The 27,854-nt window shown below is 36.5% G+C and overlaps 1 protein-coding gene across 1 annotated transcript in view; it reads left to right on the forward strand.

The window, feature by feature from the left end:
- The window catches only part of FAF1 (Fas associated factor 1), a 387,465-nt gene that overhangs the window by 136,154 nt on the left and 223,457 nt on the right, over nt 1-27,854 (forward strand). The window contains exon 7 of the mRNA XM_081087160.1: nt 17,620-17,725. Within this exon, the coding sequence (XP_080943286.1) occupies nt 17,620-17,725 (106 nt within the window). The remainder of the gene's footprint in view (nt 1-17,619; nt 17,726-27,854) is intronic.

Raw genomic sequence — 27,854 nt, forward strand, 5'->3', positions numbered from 1 at the left:
GGCTCAACTTTATTTATTTTATTTTTTTAAAAAATATATTTTATTGATCTTTTACAGAGAGGAAGGGAGAGAGATAGAGATTTAGAAACATCGATGAGAGAGAAACATCGATCAGCCGCCTCCTGCACATCTCCTACTGGGGATACGCCCGCAACGCAGGTACATGCCCTTGACCGGAATCAAACCTGGGACCCTTCAGTCCGCAGGCCGACGCTCTATCCACTGAGCCAAACTGGTTTCGGCAAGGCTCAACTTTAGAATGCGATTTTTTTTAAGTCTTATAATTTATCTTTATATACTATTTGAAAGGCATTTACATTATTTCACTTATTTTAATTATTTTAAGAATATTCATGAAATTTTAGTATGTTAATTAACTTTTAGTTATAGTACATTATTAATCATTTAGTAAAATGTAGATATAAATAACAGGCTTTTAAACTACTGACAAATCATTTTATTCTCAAGGTTTGGTGAGAACTACTGATATAGAGAACTGTATCTTAAACCATGTACTATAAAAAAAATTTTAACTTGATTTTACTGCCACTAGGGGGTGCCTGGTAATTGAGTCTTATTTTGAACTTACAACATCTTTCCGGAAAACAAAAAAGCCAAGAGCAACAAAATTATGATATGAACACGCTATAATGGAATTATACTTAGAATTATTTTAAAGTAAAGTATGTTTGCAGAAACAATTTCAAGTTTTCTGAGAATTGAAGAGCAAATTCTTTTTTTTTTTTTTTAAATATATTTTATTGATTTTTTACAGAGAGGAAGGTAGAGGGATAGAGAGTTAGAAACATCGATGAGAGAGAAACATCGATCAGCCGCCTCCTGCACACTCCCTACTGGGGATGTGCCCGCAACCAAGGTACATGCCCTTGACCAGAATCGAACCTGGGACCCTTGAATCCGCAGGCTGATGCTCTATCCACTGAGCCAAACCGGTCAGGGCAAGAGCAAATTCTTAAATCATAATCTTTATAACACCTGAAAAGCATTAAAAATAATTTTAATAAATCAGATTTCACAAATTAATTGAAAGGTGAAGCAATACTCCTATGGTACAGCTTTAAATTGTACTATAAATCATAGTAAAATTAGAAAGGGAAAAAACTGTTAATTATGCATGTTTCATATTATTTTAGGAAAGATTCAGTCCATCAAAGATTTATTACCTACTAGATAAAAACAAGTTCTGTCCTCAAAGGGCTTATAACCTATTCATTAAAGGCATTAGGCTTTTTCTTAATTCATCTCATTGCAGAAATTTTCCTTAGACATCACTCATTTTTTTATTATGATCTGTCTGCCACTCAGATTGATTTCTCAGTAAGATCCTCTTTTCTTCATCTGCTCTAAAGGTTGGTGTTCTTGAAAGTTCTGTTTGTAGTAGTCCCTGTTACTGTACCTTCTCCCTGACATCTAGTGTCAATGCTTCAATTTCCAAACGTGTAAGGTTACTCACAAATCTCTATAAATGCACTAGAGGCCCGATGCACGAAATTCGTGCAAGAGTAGGCCTTCCTTCCCCTGGCTGCTGGCGCTGGCTTCCCTCTGGCACCTGGGACCTGGGCTTCCCTCGCAGCCCCAGCTTCATCTGGAAGGTTGTCTGGACTAATTAGCATATTACCTAATTAGCATATTACCCCTCTTTATTATTATAGATATGTCCTAGTTGTCAATGGAACTTTTCATTGGTGTGTGTCCCATAATTTAAAGTCATGTCTACAACTTACACACCCCTGAGAAGTCTGTACTACTTACCTTGTGTTTTGTTCTCAAATGTATAAGGTGCAAAAACTGCTTTGTGTGTTCCAAGTAGGAAGATGATTATTTTTAAAGCCATTGAGTTTGGCATGTAAGTAATTAATGACTCTATTGAGGTCATTTTTGGCACAAAGAGAGGATGGGAATAAGATTATAGTAAATTTTAATAAGTGAGAAATGAGGAATTGGAGTTACTCTCATTTTTAGAAAGCTTTACTATGAGGGTTAAGAATGATTAGAAGTATGAGGAGAAAGAGACAGCAGCTATAACAAAATACCATAGACTGGACAGCTTAAAATACAGTCATGTATTTCTCGCAATTCTTGAGTATGGAAAGTCCTGCAAGGTTTTATTTCTGGTGAGAGCTCCCTTCCTGGCTCTCTTTCTCACATGGCAGAGAGAGGGCTCTGGCCTCTCTTTTTATCATAAAGACAGAGGTCCCACCCCACTGTCCTCATTTCACCTTTATTTCCTACTAAAAACTGTCTCAAAATACACTTGGGATTTCAATGTAAAATGTCTGTTCAGTATGCATTTCAGTTCACAGCAGGGAGATAGAGTCCAGGATTAAGTGTTGAAGTTATCTAGCAGATTTAGAGACAGTAGGAAAGGTAGAAGAATAGAAGATTGGAGCAAATGGAGAACATTTCTGGGTTCTGGATTTTGAGCTGTTAATAGTAATAGTTGATGACAAAGTGCAAATTATAGACAATTTGGAAATTGAAGATAGTAATAGTTATAAGAATAAGGATGCTAAGGAAGTGTGAAGTTATAAGTATATGGTAAGTGGCAGTGATATAACAATTACCATTTATGAAGACAGGCTTTTTGCCAAGCCCTTTATTTATTACTTAACATGATGATTTAATAACATAAATCCTCATGATAAGTAATAAATAGATATTATAGATATTACTATAGGCCCAGTGCACAAAAATTTGTGCACTGGGGGGGTCCTCCCTCAGCCTAGCCTATGCCCTCTTGCAGTCTGGGACCCCTCGGAGGATGTCCACCTGCTGGCTTAGGCTGGCTCCCTGGGGGAATCGGGCCCAAGCTGGCAGTCTGACATCCCTCTGGCAGCCCAGCAGCTCTCGGGGGATGTCCACTTACCAGCAGGGAGCAGACCTAAGCTGCAGTCGGACATCCTTAGTGGTGCTGAGGAGACAAGAGAGGCTCCCACCACCACTGCTGTGCTGGCAGCCATCAGCCTGACTTGTGGCTGAGCAGAGCTCCCCCTGTGGGAGCGCACTGACCACCAGGGGCCAGCTCCTGCATTGAGCATCTGCCCCCTGGTGGTAAGTGTGTGTCATAGTGACCAGTCATTCCCAGTTGTTCTGCTGTTAGGGTCAATTTGCATATTACCCTTTTATTATATGGGATAGAGGCCTGGTGCACCGGTGGGGGCCAGCTGGTTTACCCTGAATGGTGTCCCGGATCAGGGTGGGGGTCCCGCTGGGGTGCCTGGCCAGCCTGGGTGAGGGGCTGATTGCAGCTGGTCACACCCCCTTCAGGGTGGGGGTCCCCACTGGGGTACCTGGCCAGCCTGGGTGAGGGGCTGATAGCTGTTTGCAGGCTGGTCAAGTCCCCCACCCCCCCAGTGGGGACCCTCACCTCATGGAGGTTTGGCCAGCCTGGGTGAGGGGCTGATGGCTGTTTGCAAGCTGGCCACACCCCCTTTAGGGTGGGGGTCGCCACTGGGGTGCCTGGCCAGTCTGGGTGAGGGGCTGAGGGCCATTTTCAGGCTAGCCAAGCCCCTCCAGCGACAGAAGCTCCCAGCCTCTTCTTTTTTTCTTTTCTTTGTTTTATGCTGGGATTTATTTACCTTCTATAATTGAAACTTTGTTGCTTTGTGTGGAGCTCAGAGCCGCCGCGGCGGCTTGGCTTCCTCCATCATTGGGGCAACCAAGCCTCCTGCTCGCCCAGCTCCGTGGCTGCCGGCCACCATCTTGGTTGGATTAATTTTCATATAGTCGCTCTGATTGGCTGGCGGGCGTGGCTTAAGGCTTAGCGAAGGTATGGTCAATTTGCATGTTTGTCTTTTATTAGTGTAGATTACCCACATTTTGCAGATAGGGAAACTTACTTAGGGGCAGTGGTGAGTTGATAAAGAGAGAAAGTGGTTATTGAGAGTTCGTTTAGGTTCATGTTTGAAGAAGGTTACAGATACTTTAGTCTGTACAGTATGTTCACAAATAACCATCTTTTTGTTTAATGTTGTGTTATTATAAAGTTTTTGAGTTGCTATAGAAACCTAACTCATGTTTATATCAATTGGCCTAGGGCAAATGTCATTTTATTTAAATTTACAGAACAACTTTAAGTGAGGACTTATTGTATTAGGAAAACATAAACCTAGGTATAAATATTTTGGCCTGTAAGTACTATAGCCTATAAAGGACTTACATAATCTTGCCCCTGACTTTCTTATTTCATCGTTTATCATTCTCCCTCTAACTCATCGCTTGCCAGCCACACTGGCCTCCTTGCTCTTCTTTAAACATTCTAAGCTTACTTCCACACCAGGGAATTTGCACTTTGTGCTTTCCCTGCCTAGAATGATCTTCCACCAGTTATCAACTTGGCTCATTCCTTTACTCTATTTAGGCCTCTACTCAAATGTCACATCCTCAGAGAGGCTTTTCTTGATCCCCCTGTCTAATCAGTCCATCTGTCATATCCTATAAGTATTCCATAAATGTAGTGAGCTAGATAATCTTTACTCCTTGAAATGAGCTTAGCTTTTATTTTTGTCCATTGTTCCTTATGGTTTTTCCCATCATAATATGGATAATGGAAGGAGCTATGGCTTTGTGGTCACACACTGTTCAGTCCTACACTGGTTTTGTGGTCTCAGGCAACACCTTTCCTTTGAGATTTAGTTTCCCTAGTATTATTTTGTGTATGGCTCTTTCAAACCAGATCCTGAGTGTGAAGAGGAAGAGTATTCTTATTGACCATCTCCCTCAGCTCATGAAAAGGTCATCTATTGAAGAGGCCCTTAATAAACAAACATTTGTTGTAATGAATATGAAACATTTCATGACTAAATGAGGAATGTGATTTTTGGTCCATGCGTTTGTATTCCTTCATTGGCTGTTTTGCTAATTTTCGAACTCATTATAAAATGTTATCCAGATAAATGGAGAGTCCGTTTATCATGTTATTCACACAGGATGCCAGTTATTCACTCATTTACCAGATACAGATTGAGTACCACTATACAATATGTTAAGTCCTTGTTCTAGGTGCTGGGGATACCATGAGGAACAAAATGACAAGGTGCCAGTTTTCATGGAGTTTAAAATATAATATGTGTAGAGGTGGGTGTGTGGTGATAGGACAGGCAACAAATTATAAACAAGAAAAAAAAATCAGATGATAATAAGTGCTTTTCAGAAAACCAAAATAGAGTGGCAGTTGGGTGACTACTCTAGGTTGTCAGGTCTGGAAAGGCCTTTCTGGATATGTACTCTTCAAGCTGAGACATGAATGACTGAGGAGTCATTCAAATGAAGAGTATTTAGGCAAGGGAAATAGCTAGTGCCAAAGCCCTCAGGTCATGTATAAATATACTAGTTGGAGAAGGTTTAATATTTTGAAATTTAGTATTGCTAATGACCAACTTGCTAGAAAAGGACTGAGTGGAGTGCTTGGTAATAAAAGACAGTCTTTTCAACTTCGCTTTGGTTGCATTCTCCTAAGTGATGAAAATGTCCAGCTCTACTTTAATTATATACATTTTCTTAATTTTTATAGCAAGGTGGTAGAAAATAAAGTTTGCCTTGTGTGTAATCATCTCTTTTACAAGTAGTAATTGAGTCTTGTTGTTGAACTTTGACTTTTTTTTATACTGGGAGGATGATTCCAGTTAATATTTTAATGGCTTCTATAGGGGTAATGTTGAGCTCTGGTCAGGCAGTCAGTCAGAGGCTATGTGTGGCCTCTGAGTTGCAAAATTGCTTTTAACTATGGCTTTGAACTAGTTGCTATTTGTGATAGGAGGAGTAAATTCAGGGTGCTAATTGGTACTCCAGTAATAGTTGAGTAAACCACTGGTGTTAAAATATACGCCTCTTTTTTGTCCTTGAAAACCATTGGTAGAAACCAGGTGACAGTAGCCTTGCATTAAGGGTAGGACATTGTATTTTCCTGTGGGTGCTGTGGAAGGAACTGCCACGGAATCATTGTATGGGCAGGTCACCTCTCTGCTCTGGATCTCAGATGCTACTAGAAAGTAAAGATGCTTTTATACATTCTTAGGCATCCATGGTGCCACTAATTCTTTTGTTTCCTCTACACTTCTTATTAGTGGTTTATACACAAAAAATTAGTATCAGATTGGAAAACAAAATAGCTTTAAAATCAGACTAGCATCCAAAGGAACATATGGCTTACTTAGACTTGAGTCCTAAGTAGGGTCCTTTACTTTTCACTCCAGATTTAAATCTTAAGACATGGAAAGAATTATGACTGGATCTTTAGAGCCTGATGGGCTGATACAATAGACCTGCCACTAAACCTAGGAAAGACAGCTTAGAGAGTTCATGGCATAAAGAATGAAAGAGGAAGCTGCTTGTCTCATCCCTGTTTTCTGTGAAACCTAACCTAGTATAATGTGACCTTGTGGATAATTGTAATACTTTTCTCTTTCTGTGGGAGAATCAACTCTAGAATGGGGAAAACATACTGCAAGTGTTTTCATTAAAAAACTTCCTTGGTGGGGAGAAGCAGCATGGGCAGAAATAGTATTCTCCGTATGAGCAGAGGCAGAGTTTGAAGGAAAGCAAACAACATTCTTTTCATGATCCTTTAGGTCCCTTCTAACTCTCTATAGTTGATATGCACTTCACTACATTTATTAAGCATGGCATAATAAGGGAAATACTGAAGTATTCCTCCTCTATCTCGGCTTTTTGTAACCATCCATCTGCTTTGGTACTGAGTATCCATCTGTACTCCTAGTTTTGGTTCTAGCTAAGAAGTGCCACCCTCTGGATGGTATGTGTATTGATACTCATGTAAACTTATTTACCTTTTTTCCCCTCATTTTCATCTCTCCCACTCTATTCTGAGGACATTCTAAATGCTCATCTGCCTCTATGACCCCAATGAAGAAAGATAACTGAGAAGTATCATGGAACTGTTGTGGGATTCAGTTAATAGAACTGAGAATGCTTTCAAATAGCTTTCATCCTACTTCTGTTTCCCCAACACCTCATAATCTTTGCATAAACATTAATCCTTGTGATATTTTCCCCTTTTGTCTGTATCCTGCTATTTCAGTGTTTGCTCTACTCCCTTAATGCAAGAAGAGTCATGTTCACGACACCTCTGAGTTAGAATGAGAGGAAAGCTGTAGGATATCTTCTTTGGAAGGAGGTAAAGCAATCATTTACTGTAGTCTCATTTTATGAGTGGGAGAACTGAGGTGTGGTTCCTAATAGTCTATTAGGCCTTAGTTTCTTCATCCGGAATGGTCAGGATGATAATTTCTACCTCAGAGGGCTTTTGGAGAGGAGCAGTATGGTTAAATAAAATAGCACATGTGAGGATTGGACCTGGCATAGTACAGGTACTCAGAGGTTTCTCTTTCCCAGATCACAAAGCTAGTTAATAGATGAGTCAGGACTTGACTCTCATATGGTTCTTAGCTCCAAACAACTCTTCATAGTGCATTTTGAACATTGCTCTAAATGTCAAAGTCAATAATGATCCTCAACATAATGTCTCATTTCAACCTATTTCATGTGTAAATTAAACTGTGAGCAGTACCAAGTGGGCTTATAGTAGATGCTCAATAAATACTTTAAATGAATGGATGAAGTATTGCAGTTTCTTCAGGAAGAGATGAACAACTTCCAGTGGGGGACTTCTTTGGCTAAGTATTTTTATTTTTGAACTAGAAAAAAGCAATTGGTTTTAATCTCCAAATAACTTCCTGATATGTCACTTGAAATGGTTGTTCTCTGAGTGTGTCTTCTTCATGGTGGCTTTTTATTGATTAACTAGAGGCCCGGTGCATGAATTAGTGCACCAGTGGGGTCTCTTGGCTGGGCCTGTGGGATCGGGCCAAAACTGGCTCTCTGACATCCCCCAAGGGGTTCCGGATTGTGAGAGGGTGCAGGCCAGGTAGAGGGACCCCACTGGTGCACGATTGGGGCCGGGGAGGGACTTGGGAGGTTGGCCAGCCAGGGAGGGACCACAGGAGGGCTCCAGGGCGTGTCGTCCCATCTTGCTCAGTCCCGATCAGCCGGACCCCAGCAGCAAGCTAACCTACCAGTTGGAGCATCTGCCCCCTGGTGGTCAGTGCACGTCATAGCGACTGGTCGACTGGTCAACTGTCTTCCCCCTGGTGGTCAGTGCACGTCATAGTGAGTGGTCGAGCATCCTTAGCATATCATTAGCATATTACACTTTGATTGGTTGAACGGACGACCAGACACTTAGCATATTAGGCTTTTATTATATAGGATATTTGTGAGATTATAGCAGTGTGTCAGAGAAACTTTAACTAGCCTTTAAATGACAGGTTTTTTTTTTTTTAAAAAAGCTAAGTATATGCAAATAAATGTTCTAAATGGATCAATTAATTTTTCCCCCCAAATGCTCTACAAAACAACTTTCTCCCCCCACAAAGGATATTTATCTATGAAAATGCTTTACCAGTGTTGTAATCACTACAATATTTGATAACAATTAGATATGTTATTCTTAAAGTAACTCAAGAATAAATTAATTTATTTATAAGTTTATGTTATATTTTATTGATTTGTCTATTACATATTTCTCAAGAATAAATTAATATAACCAATGTTCCAAATGCATTCTTGCTTGCATACTGTTCAACTTAAATTTAATTCTAGTGAGTGTTACTAGATTTTATAAAAGTGAAATTTAAGAATATTGGATTGGTAAGTTTCAGTGGCTACTGAAAAGTGGCTCATTTTACTTTGCCTAAAGTTATGCATTCTGGATGAAAGACGAAACTTGTCCCCAATTAAAGCATTACTGGAGATCACAACACATCTAATTGGATTGATGTACCAAACCCATTTACAGTATATAGTTTACTGCCTATTGGTAGGTCAGTCACTACTGAGATTAGCTTGTTAACCTCACACTTTGAAAAAGAACTGCAGGTATTCTCTATGGTTGATTTAATGGACTTTCAGAAACTTGGTCAGTAATTCATGAAACAAAAATCAATGTGTCTATAAATGTAATTTTTTGGGCGTTCTTTGTATTTTGTCTGGATGGATAGAATTATGTTTTGACAGTTTTGCTATAAACTACTTGATGAATCACAATATATCACTATCACCACTAATTACCACATTTTGATTAATCTTATATACTTTGGTTAATACATTTTGCTGAATCCAATATATCACTGTATTGATAAACAGTAATTACAGACATAAGGACACCTGAACTTTGAAATCATCATGAAAAATGTTATTAAGAATTATGTGAAACCTAATGTTTGTTTATCTGGACATATTTAATTGCCAGCAAAGAAAGCAATTAAAAGTTACTTCGTTAAACCTGATTTTAAGATTGTTACAGAACTTGTGATGATAACATGGTGTCTTGGAGGAAGGATGTTAACAACTGTAGCAGAGTGTTAATTAAGAATGATGTAATCTTCACCTCAGAATTATTAGTATCATATGTTAGTTTAGCTGGACAGTAGCAAAACCTAGTTTCAGTTATGATGAGGGCTCAAGTTGTATTTATAGTGGAAAGATTAACATTTTCTATACTGTTCCTGAGATGACTTAAAAATCCTGAATGAAATACAGTCAAATGTAAACATCAAGTCCTGAGCTCATTTACATATGTGCCAGATTTTCAAACTAATTGCTATTTGAACCTAATCTGTCATTGCTGGCTGCATTAGCTACAACAAACATTACATTTACATATTGATTTCTTATTTTGTTTTAGTGTAAATAATCCATAATTATAGTAAATTTGGTCTTTTGTTGACATGACTCCAAGTTTAGAATGGAAATTTAAATTGTTGTGTGTCATGCTTTTTAATGTAAAATATTGATGTATCTGAAAGAATAAAAACGATAATTACAGATCATAAAATATTCCCAATGAAACTAAAGAGAGCATTCTATAAGACCTTTTGGAATGATATAAATGTAAAGTATTAGTGAAAAATTCAATAGCACATTTCAAATTTATTTACATTTTTATTATAAAAAGTCACAGTAATTTGAAAGAACTTAATTTGTTTTGCTTCAATATAGTCATATTTAAAAAATAAAATCTATTGGAAATTAGCATTTTATTTTACATTGATATTTTTGTTTAAAATATCCAGTGCAAGAAAAAAATATATAGTACATACACAGCAGGAATGAAACAGGAGATTTTGGATTTCTATATTGATTTAACATTTTACTCATCTTAACTACATATATAGCATTGATTTGAAAAATTTAATTTCACTGACAACAACCCATATTGTATCAGTGGACATATGGTCTTACTAAGTTGCAATGGCAACAAATTCATGGTTTTCATATACATTAATTAAAAGTGTATTGTCTTTTTAAAGTTCAAATATGGGACCCACTTAATTGCAAAATGGTAATTATATGAATATGATTGTTTCCCTTTTTTTGGTTTACAATTTTTTTATGGAGATGTAATTTACATACAATAAATGAACAGTTTTCAACTATCCCACATTTATATGAGTTTTAACAAGAGCGTATTATTTTCTACCAAGGGTTTTAATGAGACGGGTTTTAATTTGCATGTGTATATACAGATGTTTGCAGACAGACAGCCATTTAGAAACCTGTCCTGAACTGATGGCAGTTGTTTACTTGAGTGTTGTGAGTACAGAAGCCCTAAAAACCCTCATGTTAGTCAATTCAGGCTGCTATAACAAAATACCATTGACTGGTTGGTTTAACAACAGACATTTATTTTTCACAATCCTGGAGGCTGGGAAATACAAGACCAAGGTACCCATAGGTTTGCTCCCTAGTGAGAGAACCCTAGGCTGTGTTCCCACTTGGTAGACAGTGAGAAAAAGCTCTATTCTTTTTCTTTTTTTCTTTTTTTAAATATATTTTATTGACTTTTTACAGAGAGGGATAGAGAGCTAAAAACATCGATCAGCTGCCTCCTGCACACTCCCTACTGGGGATGTGCCCGCAACCAAGATACATGCCCTTGACCGGAATTGAACCTGCACAGGCTGATGTTCTATCCACTGAGCCGAACAGGTTAGGGCAAAAGCTCTATTCTTTTCTCTTATAAGAACACTAATTCATCATGGTGGGCCCCACCCTCATGATTCCATCTATCTAAACTTAATCACCTTCCAAAGGCCCTAACCCTAAATACCATCGCATTGGGGATTACACTTTCAGCATGAATTTGAGGTGGGGCACAAATATTCAGTTCATAATTGCCTGAAGCCCAAGACTGAATTTGTTGTTTTTCTAGTCTAGTTGTTTGCATTTGTATTTTATACAGTGAGTGCTTTCCCTAGAACTGTTACAGTTTTAATAGGAAGGCTATGGTTTAGCCTGGTCAAATCTTCTGCCCACTGAAGACTTTAAGAGGATTCTGGATTCAAGGAATTGTTAGCAAGGAAATCCTTAAATTACTGTTATTATTTTTGATGCAAGACCTACTACTGTTCTACTCTATGAAATGGGCTTGCTTCTCTTTGGCAGTAAAGAAGCCATTTCTCTTCTTAGTCAGAAAAAACGACAGGTATATGCTACATGATGATCAAATGATTGTTTCACTACTGTAATGCAGCTTTAAGTTAACCTTGAAAAATTAGTACATCCTATGTATTAAAATAGCCACGTGCTTTGGTCACTAAAGTACTCTCTCAATGTGAAATAAACTCAATAAGACAGTATAGACTGTTACATTTATTTTCTTAATGTTGCTTTTATCAGTACTGGACATATGGAGGCTAAAAATGTATGGCTTTTTATGTTTGCATGTATAGAAATGTAGCTTCATTTATTTATTGTGGCTTTTGTGTTAAAATTTGTCATACATTATTTTCCTCTTATTAAAAAAAAAAACTGAAAGGAAATATAAAATGTATTAAATTAAGCCAGTAAATTAAAATGAATTTGGTATGTATTGGAAGACAGATATTTTACAGATGCCTTCTCTGTCCCTGATAAATGTTCACAGTTAAATGGGAATAAGATCTCCCCAGGCAGAAGTGGACATTCTGCTAATGAAAGAACACTAGAAGCCCAAGACTTGTGAACAGAAAGGGAAACTGAAAGGATGTTCTACTGAAGCTATTTCTAGAATTGTGTTGGTGGCTTAGATATTAATGTTTAGTTAGAATATTGAAAATTTTAAGGGCGTGGATATCTATTTAATCTCCATCTGTTTATCTTTTTAATAATTCTCTCTCATATATCCTACCTATCCTCTCCCCTCCATTTTTAAAATTAAGGAACTGGCTAGCAGAATTATGAGAAGGTATATATGATAATGTCTAGCACTTTGCCTACTAATTATTAAAAATGTTCACATTTATTGTATTATATGGGGGGTTATGTTTATTTTTGTGGTGTTTTGTTTGTTTGTTTGTTTGTTTGTTTTTTTGCAAATAGCCACTAACTCAAAGGTTGGGGACAATGTAATGGTCCACATTACATTTTAAGCATTAATTTCAGTCTGATTTGAGAGTAGGACAATGATTAAATTTGAATGACAAGGTTTGAATGGTAAGTTTGAGTGTTTTTGTAGAAACAGAACCATCTCCTTGTTGGTAAATGCAAATATTTGAACTGAAAGGAAAATCGTAATAGAGAATGAAAAATTAAAAACCAGTGCGAATAGATTTTCTATCAAAACATTTACTCCATTGAATTAAAATTCAGACTGCTTTAAAAAAGTTTCTACGTTTACTTACACATTTTTTCTCCTCTCTCTAATTGAAGAGAAAACATGCCACTAAAAACCAAACCCATCTCATATTATTTCTCACCTACCTACTTTGGTTGGCATTCATCTTCAGAGCTATTTTAAGGGTAAAAGTTGAAGTGGCATGAATGACTTTGCAATTTGAAGGTTAAAGAGAACATGCTTGAAGGTGGGTTAGGGTTAGGGCAAACTATCCTAACCAACCATTAGAAGATACTGTTAAGGAGAAAATTGCTCCTAGATGCAGCAACTGAGGACTCAACTCATTCTGCTAAGCAGCAGCTAGAATCAATTTGCCTAGGTAATATTTTAGCAATAAAGTCTGAAAATTATGCAGATCACCACAATAAATTTCTTTTTAAAATATTAAATTTATTGGGGTGACATTGGTTAATAGGATCATACAGGTTTCAGGTGTGGATTTCTATCTTACAAGACCTGTGTATTGCACTGTACCACTCAAAGTCAAACCATCTTCTGTCACCATATATTAGGTCCTTTTCACTTCCTTCCCCTTCCCTCTGGCAACCACCACACTGCTGTTTGTGTCCACAAATTTCAATTTTGTATCCCACATATGAGTGAAATCATATGGTTCTTAGCTTTTTCTCCCTGACTCATTTCACTTAGCATAATATTCCATGTTGTCTCCAATGGCAGTATTTTGTCTTTTCTTATGTATGGCCGAGTAGTATTCCATTGTGTATATGTACCACATCTTCTTTATCCAGTCCTCTATTGAAAGACATCTTGGTTGTCTCCAGGTCTTGGCCACCATGAGTAATGCTGCAATGAACATAGGAGTGCATATATCTTTGTGGTTACATGTTTTTTAGTTTTTTGGGCCTATACCCAGAGGAGGGATTGCTGGGGCATATGGTAGCTCTAGTCTTAATTTTCTGAGGAATTAACTCAAAATAGATCAAATGCCTAAATATAAGATCTGAAACAATAAAGTATATAAAAGAAAGCATCAGAACTAAACTTATGGACCTTAGTCATAGAGAACATTTTATGGACTTGATTCCAAAGGCAAGGGAAATAAAGGCAAAAATAAATGGATAAATTCTTATAGCCTTCTCCTTTCCCCTTCCCACTCTTCCACCCCCTGGACATCAGGGATTTGGGGTAGGGGTCAGGACTCACGAAACAAAATTTACTCAGTTTACATGCCAGATTCTGTGGGTTTCTTTGTATTTCCATAGCATCTTAGAAAAAGTGGTATTAGAGTTTTTAACAAACTAACATATATGAATTGTGCAAACTAACATATATGAATTGTAAGTTTGCTTGTTTGCCATCCTATCTAATAAAAGAGAAACATGGTAATTGGTGTACGACCGCTACCCTTCCCATTGGCTAATCAGCAAGATATGCAAATTAACTGCCAGCCAAGATGGCGGCTGGCAGCCAGGCAGCTTGAAACTAACATGAGGCTTGCTTGCTTCAGTGACGGAGGACTCCAACGTTCCCCGCCTGCCTTGCCGGCCTCTGAGCTTGCAGTTTAAGAAACATTGTAATGAATATAGAAGCTAAACAAAACCCCAGAAACCTGCTTTCAGCTAGCTGGGATTTCAGAGCTGGAGTTGATACAGAGTTTCGATTATAGAACCGAAACAAACCAGATACCTTCTTTCAGGAGCAGAGGCCTAAGAGCTGGAGCCTCAGAGCTAAAGCTGGCCCAGAATAAAAAAAGAAAAAGAAAAAAAGGAGAGGTTGGGAGCTTCAGTCCCAGCCTGAAAACAGCCCTCAGCCCCTCACCCAGACTGGCCAGGCACCCCAGTGGGGACCCCCACCCTGATCCAGGACACCCTTCAGGGCAAACCGGCCAGCCCCACCCATGTACCAAGCCTCTATCCTATATAGTAAAAGGGTAATATGCCTCCCGGCACCGGGATCAGCGGAGCCGAGAGGCCTCCCGGCACCGGGATCAGCATGACAGGGGGCAGCACCCAAACCCCCTGATCGCCCTGCGGCTCTGTGTGTGACAGGGTGCAGCGCGTCAACCCCCTGATCAGCCCTGCTCTGTGTGTGACAGGGTGCGGCGCCCCCCTCCCCCCCCCCCCCACGGGCCCTGCTCTGTGTGTGATGGGGTAGAGCCATAACCTCCCCATCGGCCCTGCCCTGAGTGTGACAGTGGCGGTGCCCCAACCCCCGATCGACCCTGCTCTGTGGGTGATAGAGGGCAGTGCCCCAACCCCCTGATCTTCCCTGCCCTGAGTGTGACAGGGGGCGGTGCCCCAACTCCCCTAACGGCCCTACTCTGTGAGTGACAGGGGGGAGCTCCTCAACCCCCTGATTGGCCCTGCTCTGTGCATGACAGGGGGGAGCTCCCTAACCCCTTGATTGACCCTGCTCTGTGTGTGACAGGGTACGGAGCCCCAACCCCCTGATGGGCCCTGCTCTGTGCGTGACAGGGGGCAGCGCCCCAACCCCCTGATTGGCCCGGCTCCGTGCATGACAGGGTACGGAACCCAACCCCCCTGATGGGCCCTGCTCTGTGCGTGACAGGGGGTGGCGCCGCAACCTCCCCATCGACCCTGCCTTGAGTGTGACGGGGCGGTGCCCCAACCCCCCAATCGGCCCTACCCTGATCGTGACTGAGGGTGGCATCACAACCTCCCAGTCTGCCCTGCTCTGTGCATGACAGGGGAAGGCGCCCCAACTCCCCAATCAGCCCTGCTCTGAGCCCAACCAGGAGCTGCACCTAGGGATTGGGCCTGCCCTCTGCCACCCGGGAGCGGGCCTAAGCCAGCAGGTCGTTATCTCCCGAGGGGTCCCAGACTGCGAGAGGGCACAGGCCGGCCTGAGGGACCCCCCCTCCCCCCCGAGTGCACAAATTTTTGTGCACCGGGCCTCTAGTCTCTCAATAAACTCAATGGAGACAGAAGTATGATTTTACTGGGTTCCCTCCTCCTGTACCTGGAGGACAGATTATAAATTAGATATGGGTCACAGCTACTTATTTTGTGTGCTGTATTAAGTATGTTAACAGAGTGAATTAATATGTGATGTTCTTCTATTTGTTTGTCTAAAAAGTGCCACCCCTCTCTTTTCCCCAAACAAAAGTTTTATCCCTTCCAAGTGATAAACTTGAAGGTTCTACTTATCCTTCATATTTTAACATATCTTTCTTCTCTGAAGCTTTCCCCTAACCCAGTGTTTCTCAACCTTCCTAATGCTGTGACCTTTTAATACAGTTCCTCATGTTGTGGTGACCCCAACCATAAAACTATTTTCGTTGCTACTTCATAACTGTAATTTTGCTACTGTTATGAATTGTAATGTAAATATCTGATATGCAGGATGTATTTTCATTGTTACAAATTGAACATAATTAAAGCATTGTGATTAATCACAAAAAACAATATGTAATTATATATGTGTTTTCTGATGGTTTTAGGCGACCCCTGCGAAAGGGTCATTCGACCCCCCAAAGGGGTCGCGACCCACAGGTTGAGAACTGCAGTGCCTAACCTCTTTTCCCCTCTCATTGGGACAGAGTATAGCACTTCCTTCTCAGTTTTCATTGTACTTTTTTTTTTTTTTTTCAATTTCTCAGTTGTAGCTATTACATTATGGCTGTTTATGTATTTGTCTATCTTTATAAAATTGTGAAGTTTTTTGTGAATCGGCACTATGTATTATTTGGGTTGGTTTTCTTAGCAATTGGAATAATTAATGCAAAGCATTGATTTAATATTTATAAATAAATGAATCAAAATTTTCATTTCCATGGTAGTTTTCTGGAAGGCAAGCTTGCTGTTTGAGACACAAAATTGAGTAAGACTCTTGCCTTCTGGAAACTCACGGTTTATTCATTGTTCAATCAGTACTTATATGTAGTGTGCAAGGCATTATGCTTAGGTGCTAAGGAGACGGTCACAACGATCCTTGCATAAAGAAACTAGTGGGGTATCATGACCTTTGATTCATAGTATTTCATGCTATGTATTGGTGTTTCTTAGGTAATTTTAGTCTGTAATCAAACTGTAAATTCTATGGAAGACAATAGGATGTTCAGATTAACTGCCTAATTCTAACCTTATGTTGCATGTATGTTTATCACATAGTTACAGATTGGCAAAGGAGGAGTGATGAAGACCAGAATGATATAGCACACCCAAATATTTTCCTGATTCCATAAGCCTGGTTTAATTATACTTGAGGCTGGCATTACTGATTATTCATAAATAATGGTGGTAGATTTTTATCTTCAATGCTGATAGTGCTTCTTAGTAGTATTGTTATAAACAAAACCATGACTTATGCTTTTTAATATATGACTAATTCATTAATTCTTCCTGGTTCTAACACATTTCTAATATTTACAACTTTGACATGGAGTTTAATGTTGCCCTGAATTCTCCAGTTTCTGAATTCTATATATTTCTTAGTTCTAAGTGAAAGCACTTAATTTGAAGGAATTTTGACATAGCCACTAAAGTTCTATAGATTTCATTATCTTCTGAATTTGGACTTAAACCATAGTTCCATTCTTATATAACATCCATGAATATAAACAGTAGCTTCATATTTCTCTTCTTCCAGAGCGAGTATACATTTTAGTAACATATTTGGAATTTGATTTAATTGACAAATTTGGTTCTTTTGGAGAAAATACATATGCATACAATAGCATATGATTTGCAAAAAATTCTTTTGGATGCAAAATATTTAGAATTGAAGTTTCAAAACACCTTAGTACAGAAGGAGTTAACAGGTTAGCTCCCCTTGGTTGTTCTCAGTATGCTCTTTTGCTTTTAGGAGCTGAAAAGATGATAACATTGGGTCTGGACATGCCTGTGTGGAGGTTATGGTACTCCTGGGGTTTTTTGCAGCTAGCTGTAAAGCAAGCTAGAACTTGTTCATCTCAGAGTTCCTTGTTTTTCTTTCAACCCTTTCAGTGCCCTGCAGGAGTCATTAAATCAAAACTTCATGCTGATCATCACTCACCGAGAAGTCCAGCGGGAGTATAACCTGAACTTCTCAGGAAGCAGTACCATTCAAGAGGTGAGTTATGTCTCACAGCTAAGGAATAAAGATAGCTCATTATAACTAATGTTGACCCTGTTAAAGAGGACTTATCTATTCTGGTTGGAAACTTTCTTTATGTTTCATTATTGGGTTCTTAAATTTAATTAACTGGAGCATCATGATTACTGTAGACATATTAAGTGATTTGACCTAGAAAGACAGTATTGTAAATGGGAGCTCTTGATAATTCTTAAAATAGTCACCTTAAAACTCTGCTTAAAATATTCATTATTATGTAGTATATTTCATAGTTTTATAGTAATTATTCAAAATATTAATTTGGAAATTGTTGCCAGCATGCATTTTCGAACATGCGTGCATTGTATTTGAAATATGTTAATTAAAATGTGTGCCTTGCCTGTTTCCAAAAAGAATTTGAGGAGGCTTTTTTTAAGCAGCTCAGTGCCAGTGTTGGGCAGCATTTGAGGAATGCTGATGGAAACTTTCAGTCATTTAACTCAGAATATCTGAGAAGAGTCTTATAGTCAGAATTTTTTTTTCTTCTATGTAGCCAACCAGGGCCACTGTTTTAAAAAAGAACCTCCCCCGAGAAAGAAGAAATATCTTCTTGCCTGTGACCGCACCTACCTAAAAGCCAGTAATTTATCTCCATGGGGGGGAAAGTGTGTTAGGCTATGACAGGACTTATGTTTAGAAACACTGAAATGATGATTACGTCACATTTCCCCTTGTTAAGTTGTGAAGACATCAACCATTTTGTCTGCTAATGTTTTTATAAAGAGAATTAATCATATATATTGAATTATATATTGAATTAACTAAATAAGAAAATTTAGTTTCAAAATAACTCCAGTTTAATCAAGGAAAACAAAGATAATAAGAGGTAAATTTTATTCTGTTGGTTATTTTTTTTTAATTGAAGACTAGTATAATGCATTATGGATAAATATAAATTGCTTTATTTGTTTTTCTGAATGAAACTTTTATTGCTAAAATGTTACCCTTTTTTGCATTTCCAGTTTCTGTAGTTTGAGTGTATTTCTGCTTTTTCCCACAAGAGGGCAGAAAGGACTATTAAACTGATAATCTAAAAATGCCATCCAGTGTTTTCAAATTAGCTTTTCTTATATTAACAAAAAGGAGCATAATGGCCAAATTATTGTTTGATTTATAGATAATTGGCATATTGCAGGGAGGAGACTTAATTTCACCCTTTTAAATTAAACAGGGAGATTTAAAAAGACATAAAATATTCATTAATGTTCGGTGATTATAAAGTAGTGGCATATATTTATTTTGCCTTTATTACTGTTTCGATGGGAAAATACTGCAAATATTTCCGAAATCGAGTTGGCCATACTGACAAGTTGAAATGTTTAAGCAGCATTAATGCAATCTGCTCACACCTGATATCCTATGCAGAATGATTCAAAATGACTACATCAATTATTAAAAGAAATATTTAAAATTCTGTAAATGTACCATTATACGCCACAGTTGGCTGAAACTGTTCTTCATGGCCTGCTGTCTAGGTTACCAAATACAAGGACTTGAAAACAGTAAATCTTTTTCATATCATTTTCTAAATGAAAAATGTCCCAGAAATATTTTTGCAAAGACCAATATTCTTATGTATTTCTTGGTAAGAATTTGGTTTCTTCTGTTTCATTTTTCTTTTTCTTCTTTTTTTAAAAAATTTAAAGTAATACTTTGAAATGCTTCTTGCCAAGAAGAAATAAATCCAGTTGTTTCTAATATCAGTTGCTTTTCTGTGTGTAAACCAGGTACACATAGGCTCTTTATTCTTGTACAGTTTTAAAAAAGGACATGGATTATTCTCTTTAAGCCTAGGATCACACCCTTTAGGTCTAATCCTAAAACTTCCTCTTTTAACTTGTGGAATACCTGGTGAGGTGGAGTTTCAGAAGGACAAGATGCTATTATGCTACAGCCATGTAACCTACAGTAACACCTAAGTTTTTGTTTTTGTGCATGATTGAAAGTCAGTTTGCTATAATCTTAAAAAGCTTTTCCAGTGTTATTTTATAAATGCTAGAATTTTTGCTGTTAATTGGGAAGCTTAATGATGCCATATATCCTAAATTGTAAATTAATTTCTGTCACCAGTTTCAGATCTCTTTTCAGTGTTTTTAAATAGACTCAAGCATGAATTCTGATCAATATATAAAGAAAAGTTAATTTTAAAAATGATACAGATTTATTTTCCAGTGTTGTAGTATATTATCCTTGTTATAGGAGAAAATAGTATGCCATTTTTTAGTAATTTTAATTTTTGAAAGCCTTGCATTTTTAAAAGAAAGCGTTTGTAATATTTTTCCCTCAAAGGGAAATTTCTATTAAATGAAATAGAGTTGAAAAAGGCACTATGATTTCAACTTTTAGTGAAACGAAATACATTTTAAAAAAGATTGAATTAGAAAAAAGAACTTAAAAGCAGTTAGAATTTCAAACAAACTCTTCAGTGACCATATGTTCATGCAAGTTAATAGTGATAAACTGAGTTGTACAAGTGTTTGTTCATTCTGGTCTGTGGTTTCTTACATGTCTACGTCTTTTGAAAACCCTAGATTTTAATTTAAGCTAGTTAGATATTGAGGTGTGTTTTTTGTTTGTTTGTTTTTAAAGCTCTTTACAAATCCTTCCACTTACATTACCCTCCTACTTGAGGAAAAGGCAGAGATAATATAAAAAGGTCACAATGGAGAGTTACAAGTAGTTATAAAAATAAATATCCTTTCTCTTTTCCATTATGTGAAATAGTTTGTAAAATATCTAATAATAGAATAATAACTTTGTGATAATGTCTTTTTACCTTTTTGGTTTCTACATTACTTATTTGTCACACTTTAAAATAGCGAATTTCCTTGAAAATTTAAACAAGCTTACCTTATCTTAATGGATATTCTACACAGAGAATTTAGCTTTTTAAACAGTTGATTGTACAGACTCTAGTAATTCTGTATAATGCTATTAAAGATCTGTGGTTACAAATGCACTTGGGATTGGTTAAATTAAGGAGGGGGGGAGATTGATTTGCCTACTGCAAATCCTAAACCCAGGTGTAAAGTCTCTGAAATCAAGCCAACTTTTCTTGAAAAAGAATTCTTTGTTGTCCATCTTACTACTGCAAAGCTTCTAATGGGCAGAATATACACTTTTCTTTGTACGTGTTATACACGTTTAAGAAATACAAACATGACCCAGAATAACAGTGATAAGAAACCTAAGTATTTTGGGTGTGGAATCATGAAGTATTTCCTATCTGTTACAGCAAGAAGCATGATGAATAGCTATTAGAATTATTTATATCCTCTTCCAAGTTTCACTTTACCCTAGAATTCCTCACTGTTTTATTAATGTTGATTTAGTTCTTAATAGGAATAAAGGAAAAATTGACAAACTATAAAGATATATCTTGCATGGAATAGTAAAACATTTCACTACTAACACTAGTGATTGTCATATGGGAAGCCAACAATTTGAATTAGCAATAAGAAGATAACTAAGTTCATAAATCATACCAGTTCTTAAAAATAATTTTGGCTAAATAATTGTGAAATCATGAAGCTAATTCTGATTCAAAACTTGTGTTGGGTTTTGTGTCTTTTTTTTCTGCATGCTCGTTTCTCAACTTCCTTGGCTAACATGTATTTCTAACTATTCTTTATTGTTGAAGGTCATTAACAGTAATTAAATATGTAGTTTTTTTATAGATTGTACTAATGGGCAATTTTCTAGTTGTGAGTTGACTATAACTTCTTAACTAGCATGCCCTTTCTGTAAATGTTTTAGGTATAGTGGTTTTTGTTTGTTTGTTTTCCAGTTTGGGGGTAGGGTGGGGGATGCTGGCACAGAACTCAAGACCAGGGTAGCTTAGAATGTGCATATGCAAGAGGCTAAATTAAATTGTGTGCTTGTTTAAGTAGTTTAATTTTATTGCAAGATAAGTGGCATAAATAAACTCAATTTGAATGAACCAATTTTAATTACTACATATCATAGTTTGATTTTTTAAAACTTGAAATCACAAATGACATTTTAGCAAGAATGAAAGAAATGTAATTTCTTAAGCAACTGAGCAATGAATTAAGCCTTTATTCAGCTTTCGGAAAAGGAGATTATGAGTTTCTTTCAAATATGCACGTACATTATTAGTTTCAAGTTATATTTTATAACAGATTTGTTGAAATTATACCGTTTCAACTGAACAAATCAGTAATGACCATTTTATAAATGTTGAGGTTTTCTGTGATTCTTAATAAATTATTCTCTTGGGAAATAAATTTAAGTAATATTTACAATGCAGTCATTTGGAACTGACAAGTCTTTTTCTGCCTCTGAAAGTATTTTAGAGTAATCTCTATTGGAAATTATTTTTAGCCCCTGTAAGTGTTTCTTCACCTTCATTTCAAGAAGATAGAAACAATGAATTTTTATTAGGAATTAAGGACAATGTTTTAGTCCTTTGTTACTTAACATATGTGTATTCTGACATCTACTTGGCTGACCACATTTTATAATCTGTGATTTGTGGGTTGGTAGTTTTAAAATGCCTGGGTTAGGAGAAATTATGTTCAGTTATCAAAAACTAATAACATAAGACATTTTTATATACAAGAAAAGGCAGAGAGTAAATAATTGCACTGGTGACCAATACTGTAATAATCCTGTTTTACAATATGCACTTGACAGGTTGTAATAGTGCTAATTGAAGAGACTAATTCACACTTGCTTCATTCTATTCAAAGGCAAAATCAGCAGCTTGTTTTGCTTTTGACCAGATGGTCCTCATGAACACCTACTGTGCACTTTAAGTGCTTTACTAGAATTACAAAGGCTGGGGGCTGCGTTCGACTCCAAATGATTTTGAGAAGAGAGAGAGAGAAGGAGGGGGAAAAAAAACCTTCTGTGCTCAATGGATTTGGTGCAAGTAAATTAATTCTAGTGGGCCCATTACACACTGAGCCCCCTTTTCAAAGCTCTGAGCCTCCTCGCTTGCTCTGTAGCAATGAGAAAGAGAAAGAGAAAGGCAGATTACTGCAAACAGAAATAAAAAAAAGGGGTATGAAAGGGAGAAAAGAGGCCTTGAAGCCTTTCATATCATTTGAGTTTTTCAAGTGCGTTATTTTTGGGGAGGGTGGATATATGAAAAGCCAATTGGAGTTTTTTTTGTTTTAAAGTGCGCTATTTAAGCACCATGAATATAGGCGCAAGAGCAACAGTTGACTGAGTTTACTGTGGTGAAGCTTTGTGTCCGAGGATGAATCAAATTCATTATATTCAACTCTTTGTGTTTTAACATGAATGTAGGGTTAGTTTCACAAGACTGTGTCTGTTTAGGATAATTATAATTTAATATTTTCCTTTCATAAAGTTATCACTGTAGATGTCTAAAATTTTAATCAAAGCAGATTTTGTACATTGACTTTGAAGCACCCTGACAGTTTAAAATTCAAAGGAAAGCTTTTTTAGTTTTCAAAAGAAAAGAAAGACTCATTCTAATGTCATTGAAGCAGAGATTATTATAACTAATTAGAAGTCACATCTGTTAGCTTTTCGTTTGTGACTTACTTATGTATTTTTTGAGTAAAATATATACTTTTAAAATATATTGATGTTATTGAGTGTGAACCCAAAGGGATAAAAATGAACTTAAAAGAGAACCATTTATTTTGAGCTAACCATTTTTGCAAATCTCTAGATGATCCCATAAAAATATGTAATATGTTAAATTTCATTAAATGTGAATTAGAATTATGTAATTAATAACCTTAAGTTGGAATACACTTTTAAACAATATTTTTACATTTCTTGTTAGCATAATTCTGATTATTAAAGTTATTATGAAATAGCAATATAAGCAGACCCAGTTTGTGCAAATTTATAGTTATTTCTTATCCTTAAAGCTGTTCATGTACAATATTGTAATTTAGAATACTGACATTGTGAAATAATTAATTTTTATTTTAATCTATGTGGGTTAAGATATAAGGGATCACATCTAGGAATATATGTCAGTTATTTTATGTGTTTTTATACTTTAAGTTTAATTCTCTTGTCATATATATTTGTTGCATGGTTTACTTTTGTTTGATGGTATATACTACTGACATTATAATTCAGGTTCATTTTAATTATAGCTATTATCAAAGAATACAATGAAATCATACCAATAGTATATAACTTAATGATAATTATAAATATTTCACACAAAAAGATTATTTCTAGGTTTGGCTCATCTTTTTAAATGAATGCCTAGAATTTATAGCTTAAAAGGTATAATGCACTAAAATGTTTTATATGTCAATATATTTTATTTACATTCTTAGAAAATAAAATATAGAAATGCAAAAATAACCATAAAATTATTTTAGATATTATTTCTCATACTTTTAATGAAGAAAATAGCATGCCTTCTTTGATATTTAACATGAAATTATATTAATTTCCGATTCGTGTGGGCATTACTTTGGGACTTATTCATTGAAATATAAGTTATGGGGTGGGGAGGAATATAAGAGGAATCCCCAAACCTTCAACCAACAAAACATTCAATGAAATTTGTAAGCCATGAGATGTTAATGAATTGATATCTTTGGGGGGAAAAGGATTTCAAGGAAAAATTTTGAATGATGAAAAAAACTTTCTGAAATTTCTTTTTGCAGCAGACTATTTAAAATAAAGATAATATTCTCTTTCTCGTAGGTATTATAAAAGTCTGTCTTTAAAGCCAGAACCTCAATTATCAGAGGCTGATTGGTCATGACCAGTCACTTACTTAGGTAGGGCCGATTCTCTGTTTTCACAGACACAGTAGTTGGAGCCTTTCTCCTCATGAAGAAGAGTTTATTTCAGTGTTAAAATATTAACTCCTGCATTCCTGAATGCCAGAGACAAGATTCTTTCTTGTAGGCTGAAGGTTAGAAAAGGCTACGATTTCTTCATAGACCTTGTTACTTAAGCTGAAATACCATATTATTTAAGCTGAGAAATATTTTAACATTTAAGTATCCTCTAGCCATATAGTAAAAGTAATAACCTCCATAATTTTCTCCCCACCCCAGCAAAAGCAGAAAAAAACCCCCACAAAAAAAATAAAGAATCGAGTAAATCAAAGATGAGAAAGTGGAAGGGAAAGTGCTATGTATATTAAGATAAGGCCTGCATGTAGGAAATTATTTACATGCTTGTCCTTATATACCAAATATTTTTTTTAACCATAACCTCTTTTAAATATCTATTTATGTTAATTTTTCTTTTGTACGATGCATTTTGTGAATAACTTAACACTGTCTTGTCAAGGAGTTATTCTTTTTCAAATATATTTAGTGTGTCAAATATAGTTTTAAAAATCCTATTGTACAATTTAGGGCTTTATTACCATATTATTGCCCTCAATACATTCCTATTATTTTTCTAAACCTTTTTTTTTTAAGGAAGAAATACTTTAAAAGCTTATAGCAAACATTTTCTATAAATGACAAAATGTATTCCTTGCTTTGTGGTCATTGCGTGACCAGACAGTAGAGTACTGGATTGTTTTAAGGTTTTTACAGCTGCAAGGCAAAAGCATCTGCTCATTGCAAAGCCGGCATTGTTTAATTTTGACACTGACTTTTCCATGCGGCTTGTACCGAGCACTGGATTAGATGCCACTAAGATGAAATTTGTTTTAAGTTGCTCCCAAAGTGCAGCTGTCCCTATATATGGGCTTGTAGCTTAACCAGAGCAGACAGACATAGGATCAATCAGAATCTTTGTACAGGGTCACCTCACTGGACTAGAGAGGCTCAGAGGAAGAATATTAATGGTATTATTTATTGTGAATAACTGCAAAATTAATTTCCAGGCTGATTTAGTATATGTAGAAGTACACCTGCCCACATACCTTTTTTGGGCAGTAGAACCATTATTAAATACTTAACTTTTAAACTGGAATGTAATGGTCAAATATTAAGGTGTGTGCACTAGGCACTATTGCTTTGCAATCAATTGCAAGAAAAATGATTAGTTTATTGGTCACTAAAGTAGATAGAAAATAAAATTAATCTAAATGGCTCTACTAAAATCTTGAAAAGTGAACATTTTTATAGAATGATAATTTTTCTTTAATGTTTCAAGTGAATGAAAAATGAAAGAGCACCTCACTTCCCGGGTTTCCTGGGATTGTGTGAATTTCTACCCAGCTGGTCCAAATTGATTGATACAGGGCCAAATATTTGTCTGCCTATATTTCAAAGTCTATAATTTGCTAATGAATTGTGGTAATAATCTTTCATCATACATGAAAGATTTAGCCAAACAATTTGCTAAGTATGTATTTTGATCATAAAATTTTTGGACATGCACCAAGCTTTACATCTATTTTACAGCTAATACATGGGGGTGGAGGGAGAGCAGGGGGAGAAATAATACTGAACATGGACACTGGATGGAAAGGGATCAAGGAAACAAGAAGGGAGAAGGTAAAAGAGTAATGTTGGGAAAGTCCTCTCAGTGGCAGTGGAAAACAAATTAGATTTGCACTTAGAATGCAAAATAGAATTTTAAAAATCCTGGCAGAGTTTTAAGTCTGTGGCACCCAAAGGTATGTATGGTATCCAAGTAGATAAAGGCAAGGAAGGAGTCTTTTTCTTTTTTGGCTACAGCTATTTCACACATTAATTATGGAATAATATTTTAGAAACTTTATGCTAGAACAGTCAAATGCCCACAAATTGGAAGTAATTGAAGGAATAAGAATAAAAGCCAGATGTTTGCTAGGATTGATTTAGAGCCGGGGAAAAACAGTGAAGGAATAAATGTGATTTGACCAATTCCCAAGAAGATGAGAAAGGAATCTTCTAGTTAAGCTTTTGAAATGACTGTAAGCATCTAAAAGAATATTTTCTTCTCTAAATACTGACTGTACAAAGGGAAACGAGGTGTTATATTTTGGGGGGGCGGAATTGGGGTTAAATAACCTCTGTTTGGGAAAGTGCAAACCTTAATTTATGTATTTTGGAGAGCAGCATAACGTATGTTGTAGAGAAAGTCGTCTTTTTTTAGACTGAACCTTCCATCTTATAGATTTTAATTATAAGCAGCTCTAGAATTTTTATATACCTGTTGGACCTCTTAAATATGCCACATTTCCAGATCATTAATATGTGTCCACTTATATAATTCTCTTTTTGTTCTCTGATAGAGCTAAGCCTATTGTAAATGTTAGTACAGTGAAATATCTAAAAGTATTTAGGAAAGTGAAAGATCTATATGTTAAACTATAGCTCTATTTCAGATGAATTGAAATCTTGGTTTACACATTGACTTTCTCAACCTTTTCTATTTTACTGTCATAATTTCTTTGTAGTTTTATAGTTATCACATTGTGATAGTTACTGCAGTAAATATAAAAGAGGTCCTATGATCATTATGAAGGAAAAATCAAAATTATATTTAAATGAAATCAATTATGAGATAATTAGTGACATTCCTGATTCTCTTGCTAGCAATTATATAAAAGTTTCATTTCAGAATCAAATATTACAATGATAGATTATGTATGTTAATTTAAAATATGCTGTTGCCATTTGTTTCTGATTCCTTTGGTGTTCTGTTATCAAAAGCATTTTACATTTACATGCCTGCCTTTGCCTGTTTAAAATGTGAAATATTTCCGAGAACTATGTTTGTAATATCTAATCTATATATATATAAGCCTAAGTGACTGTCAGACCATTTGACTGTCCAACCAGTAGCTATGATGTGCACTGATCACCAGGGCACAGACGCTCAATGTAGGAGCTGCCGAGCTGTGGTGACTTGGCAGCTGCGGTTCTCAGGACGCACCTGGAACCAGAGAGGAAGAAGCTTGATTCCGGGGTGTGTCACCCAAGAACCATCCGCTCGCAATCCAGGACCCCTCGGGGGATATCACAGAGCCAGTTTTGGCCTGATCCCCGCAAGCCAGGCCCAGGGACCTGACCGGTGCACAAATACATGCACTGGGCCTCTAGTAACATAATAATAAAATATTAAACATCAGTTCATTTCTGTTGAATTGGAAGATGTTCCCCTTTCACATTGCACACAAGGCAATTTTTTAAATCTTTATTGTTGAAAGTGTTACATATGTTCCCTT

Source organism: Myotis nattereri (assembly GCF_964212035.1).
Source record: "Myotis nattereri genome assembly, chromosome: 3".
Taxonomy (NCBI): domain Eukaryota; kingdom Metazoa; phylum Chordata; class Mammalia; order Chiroptera; family Vespertilionidae; genus Myotis; species Myotis nattereri.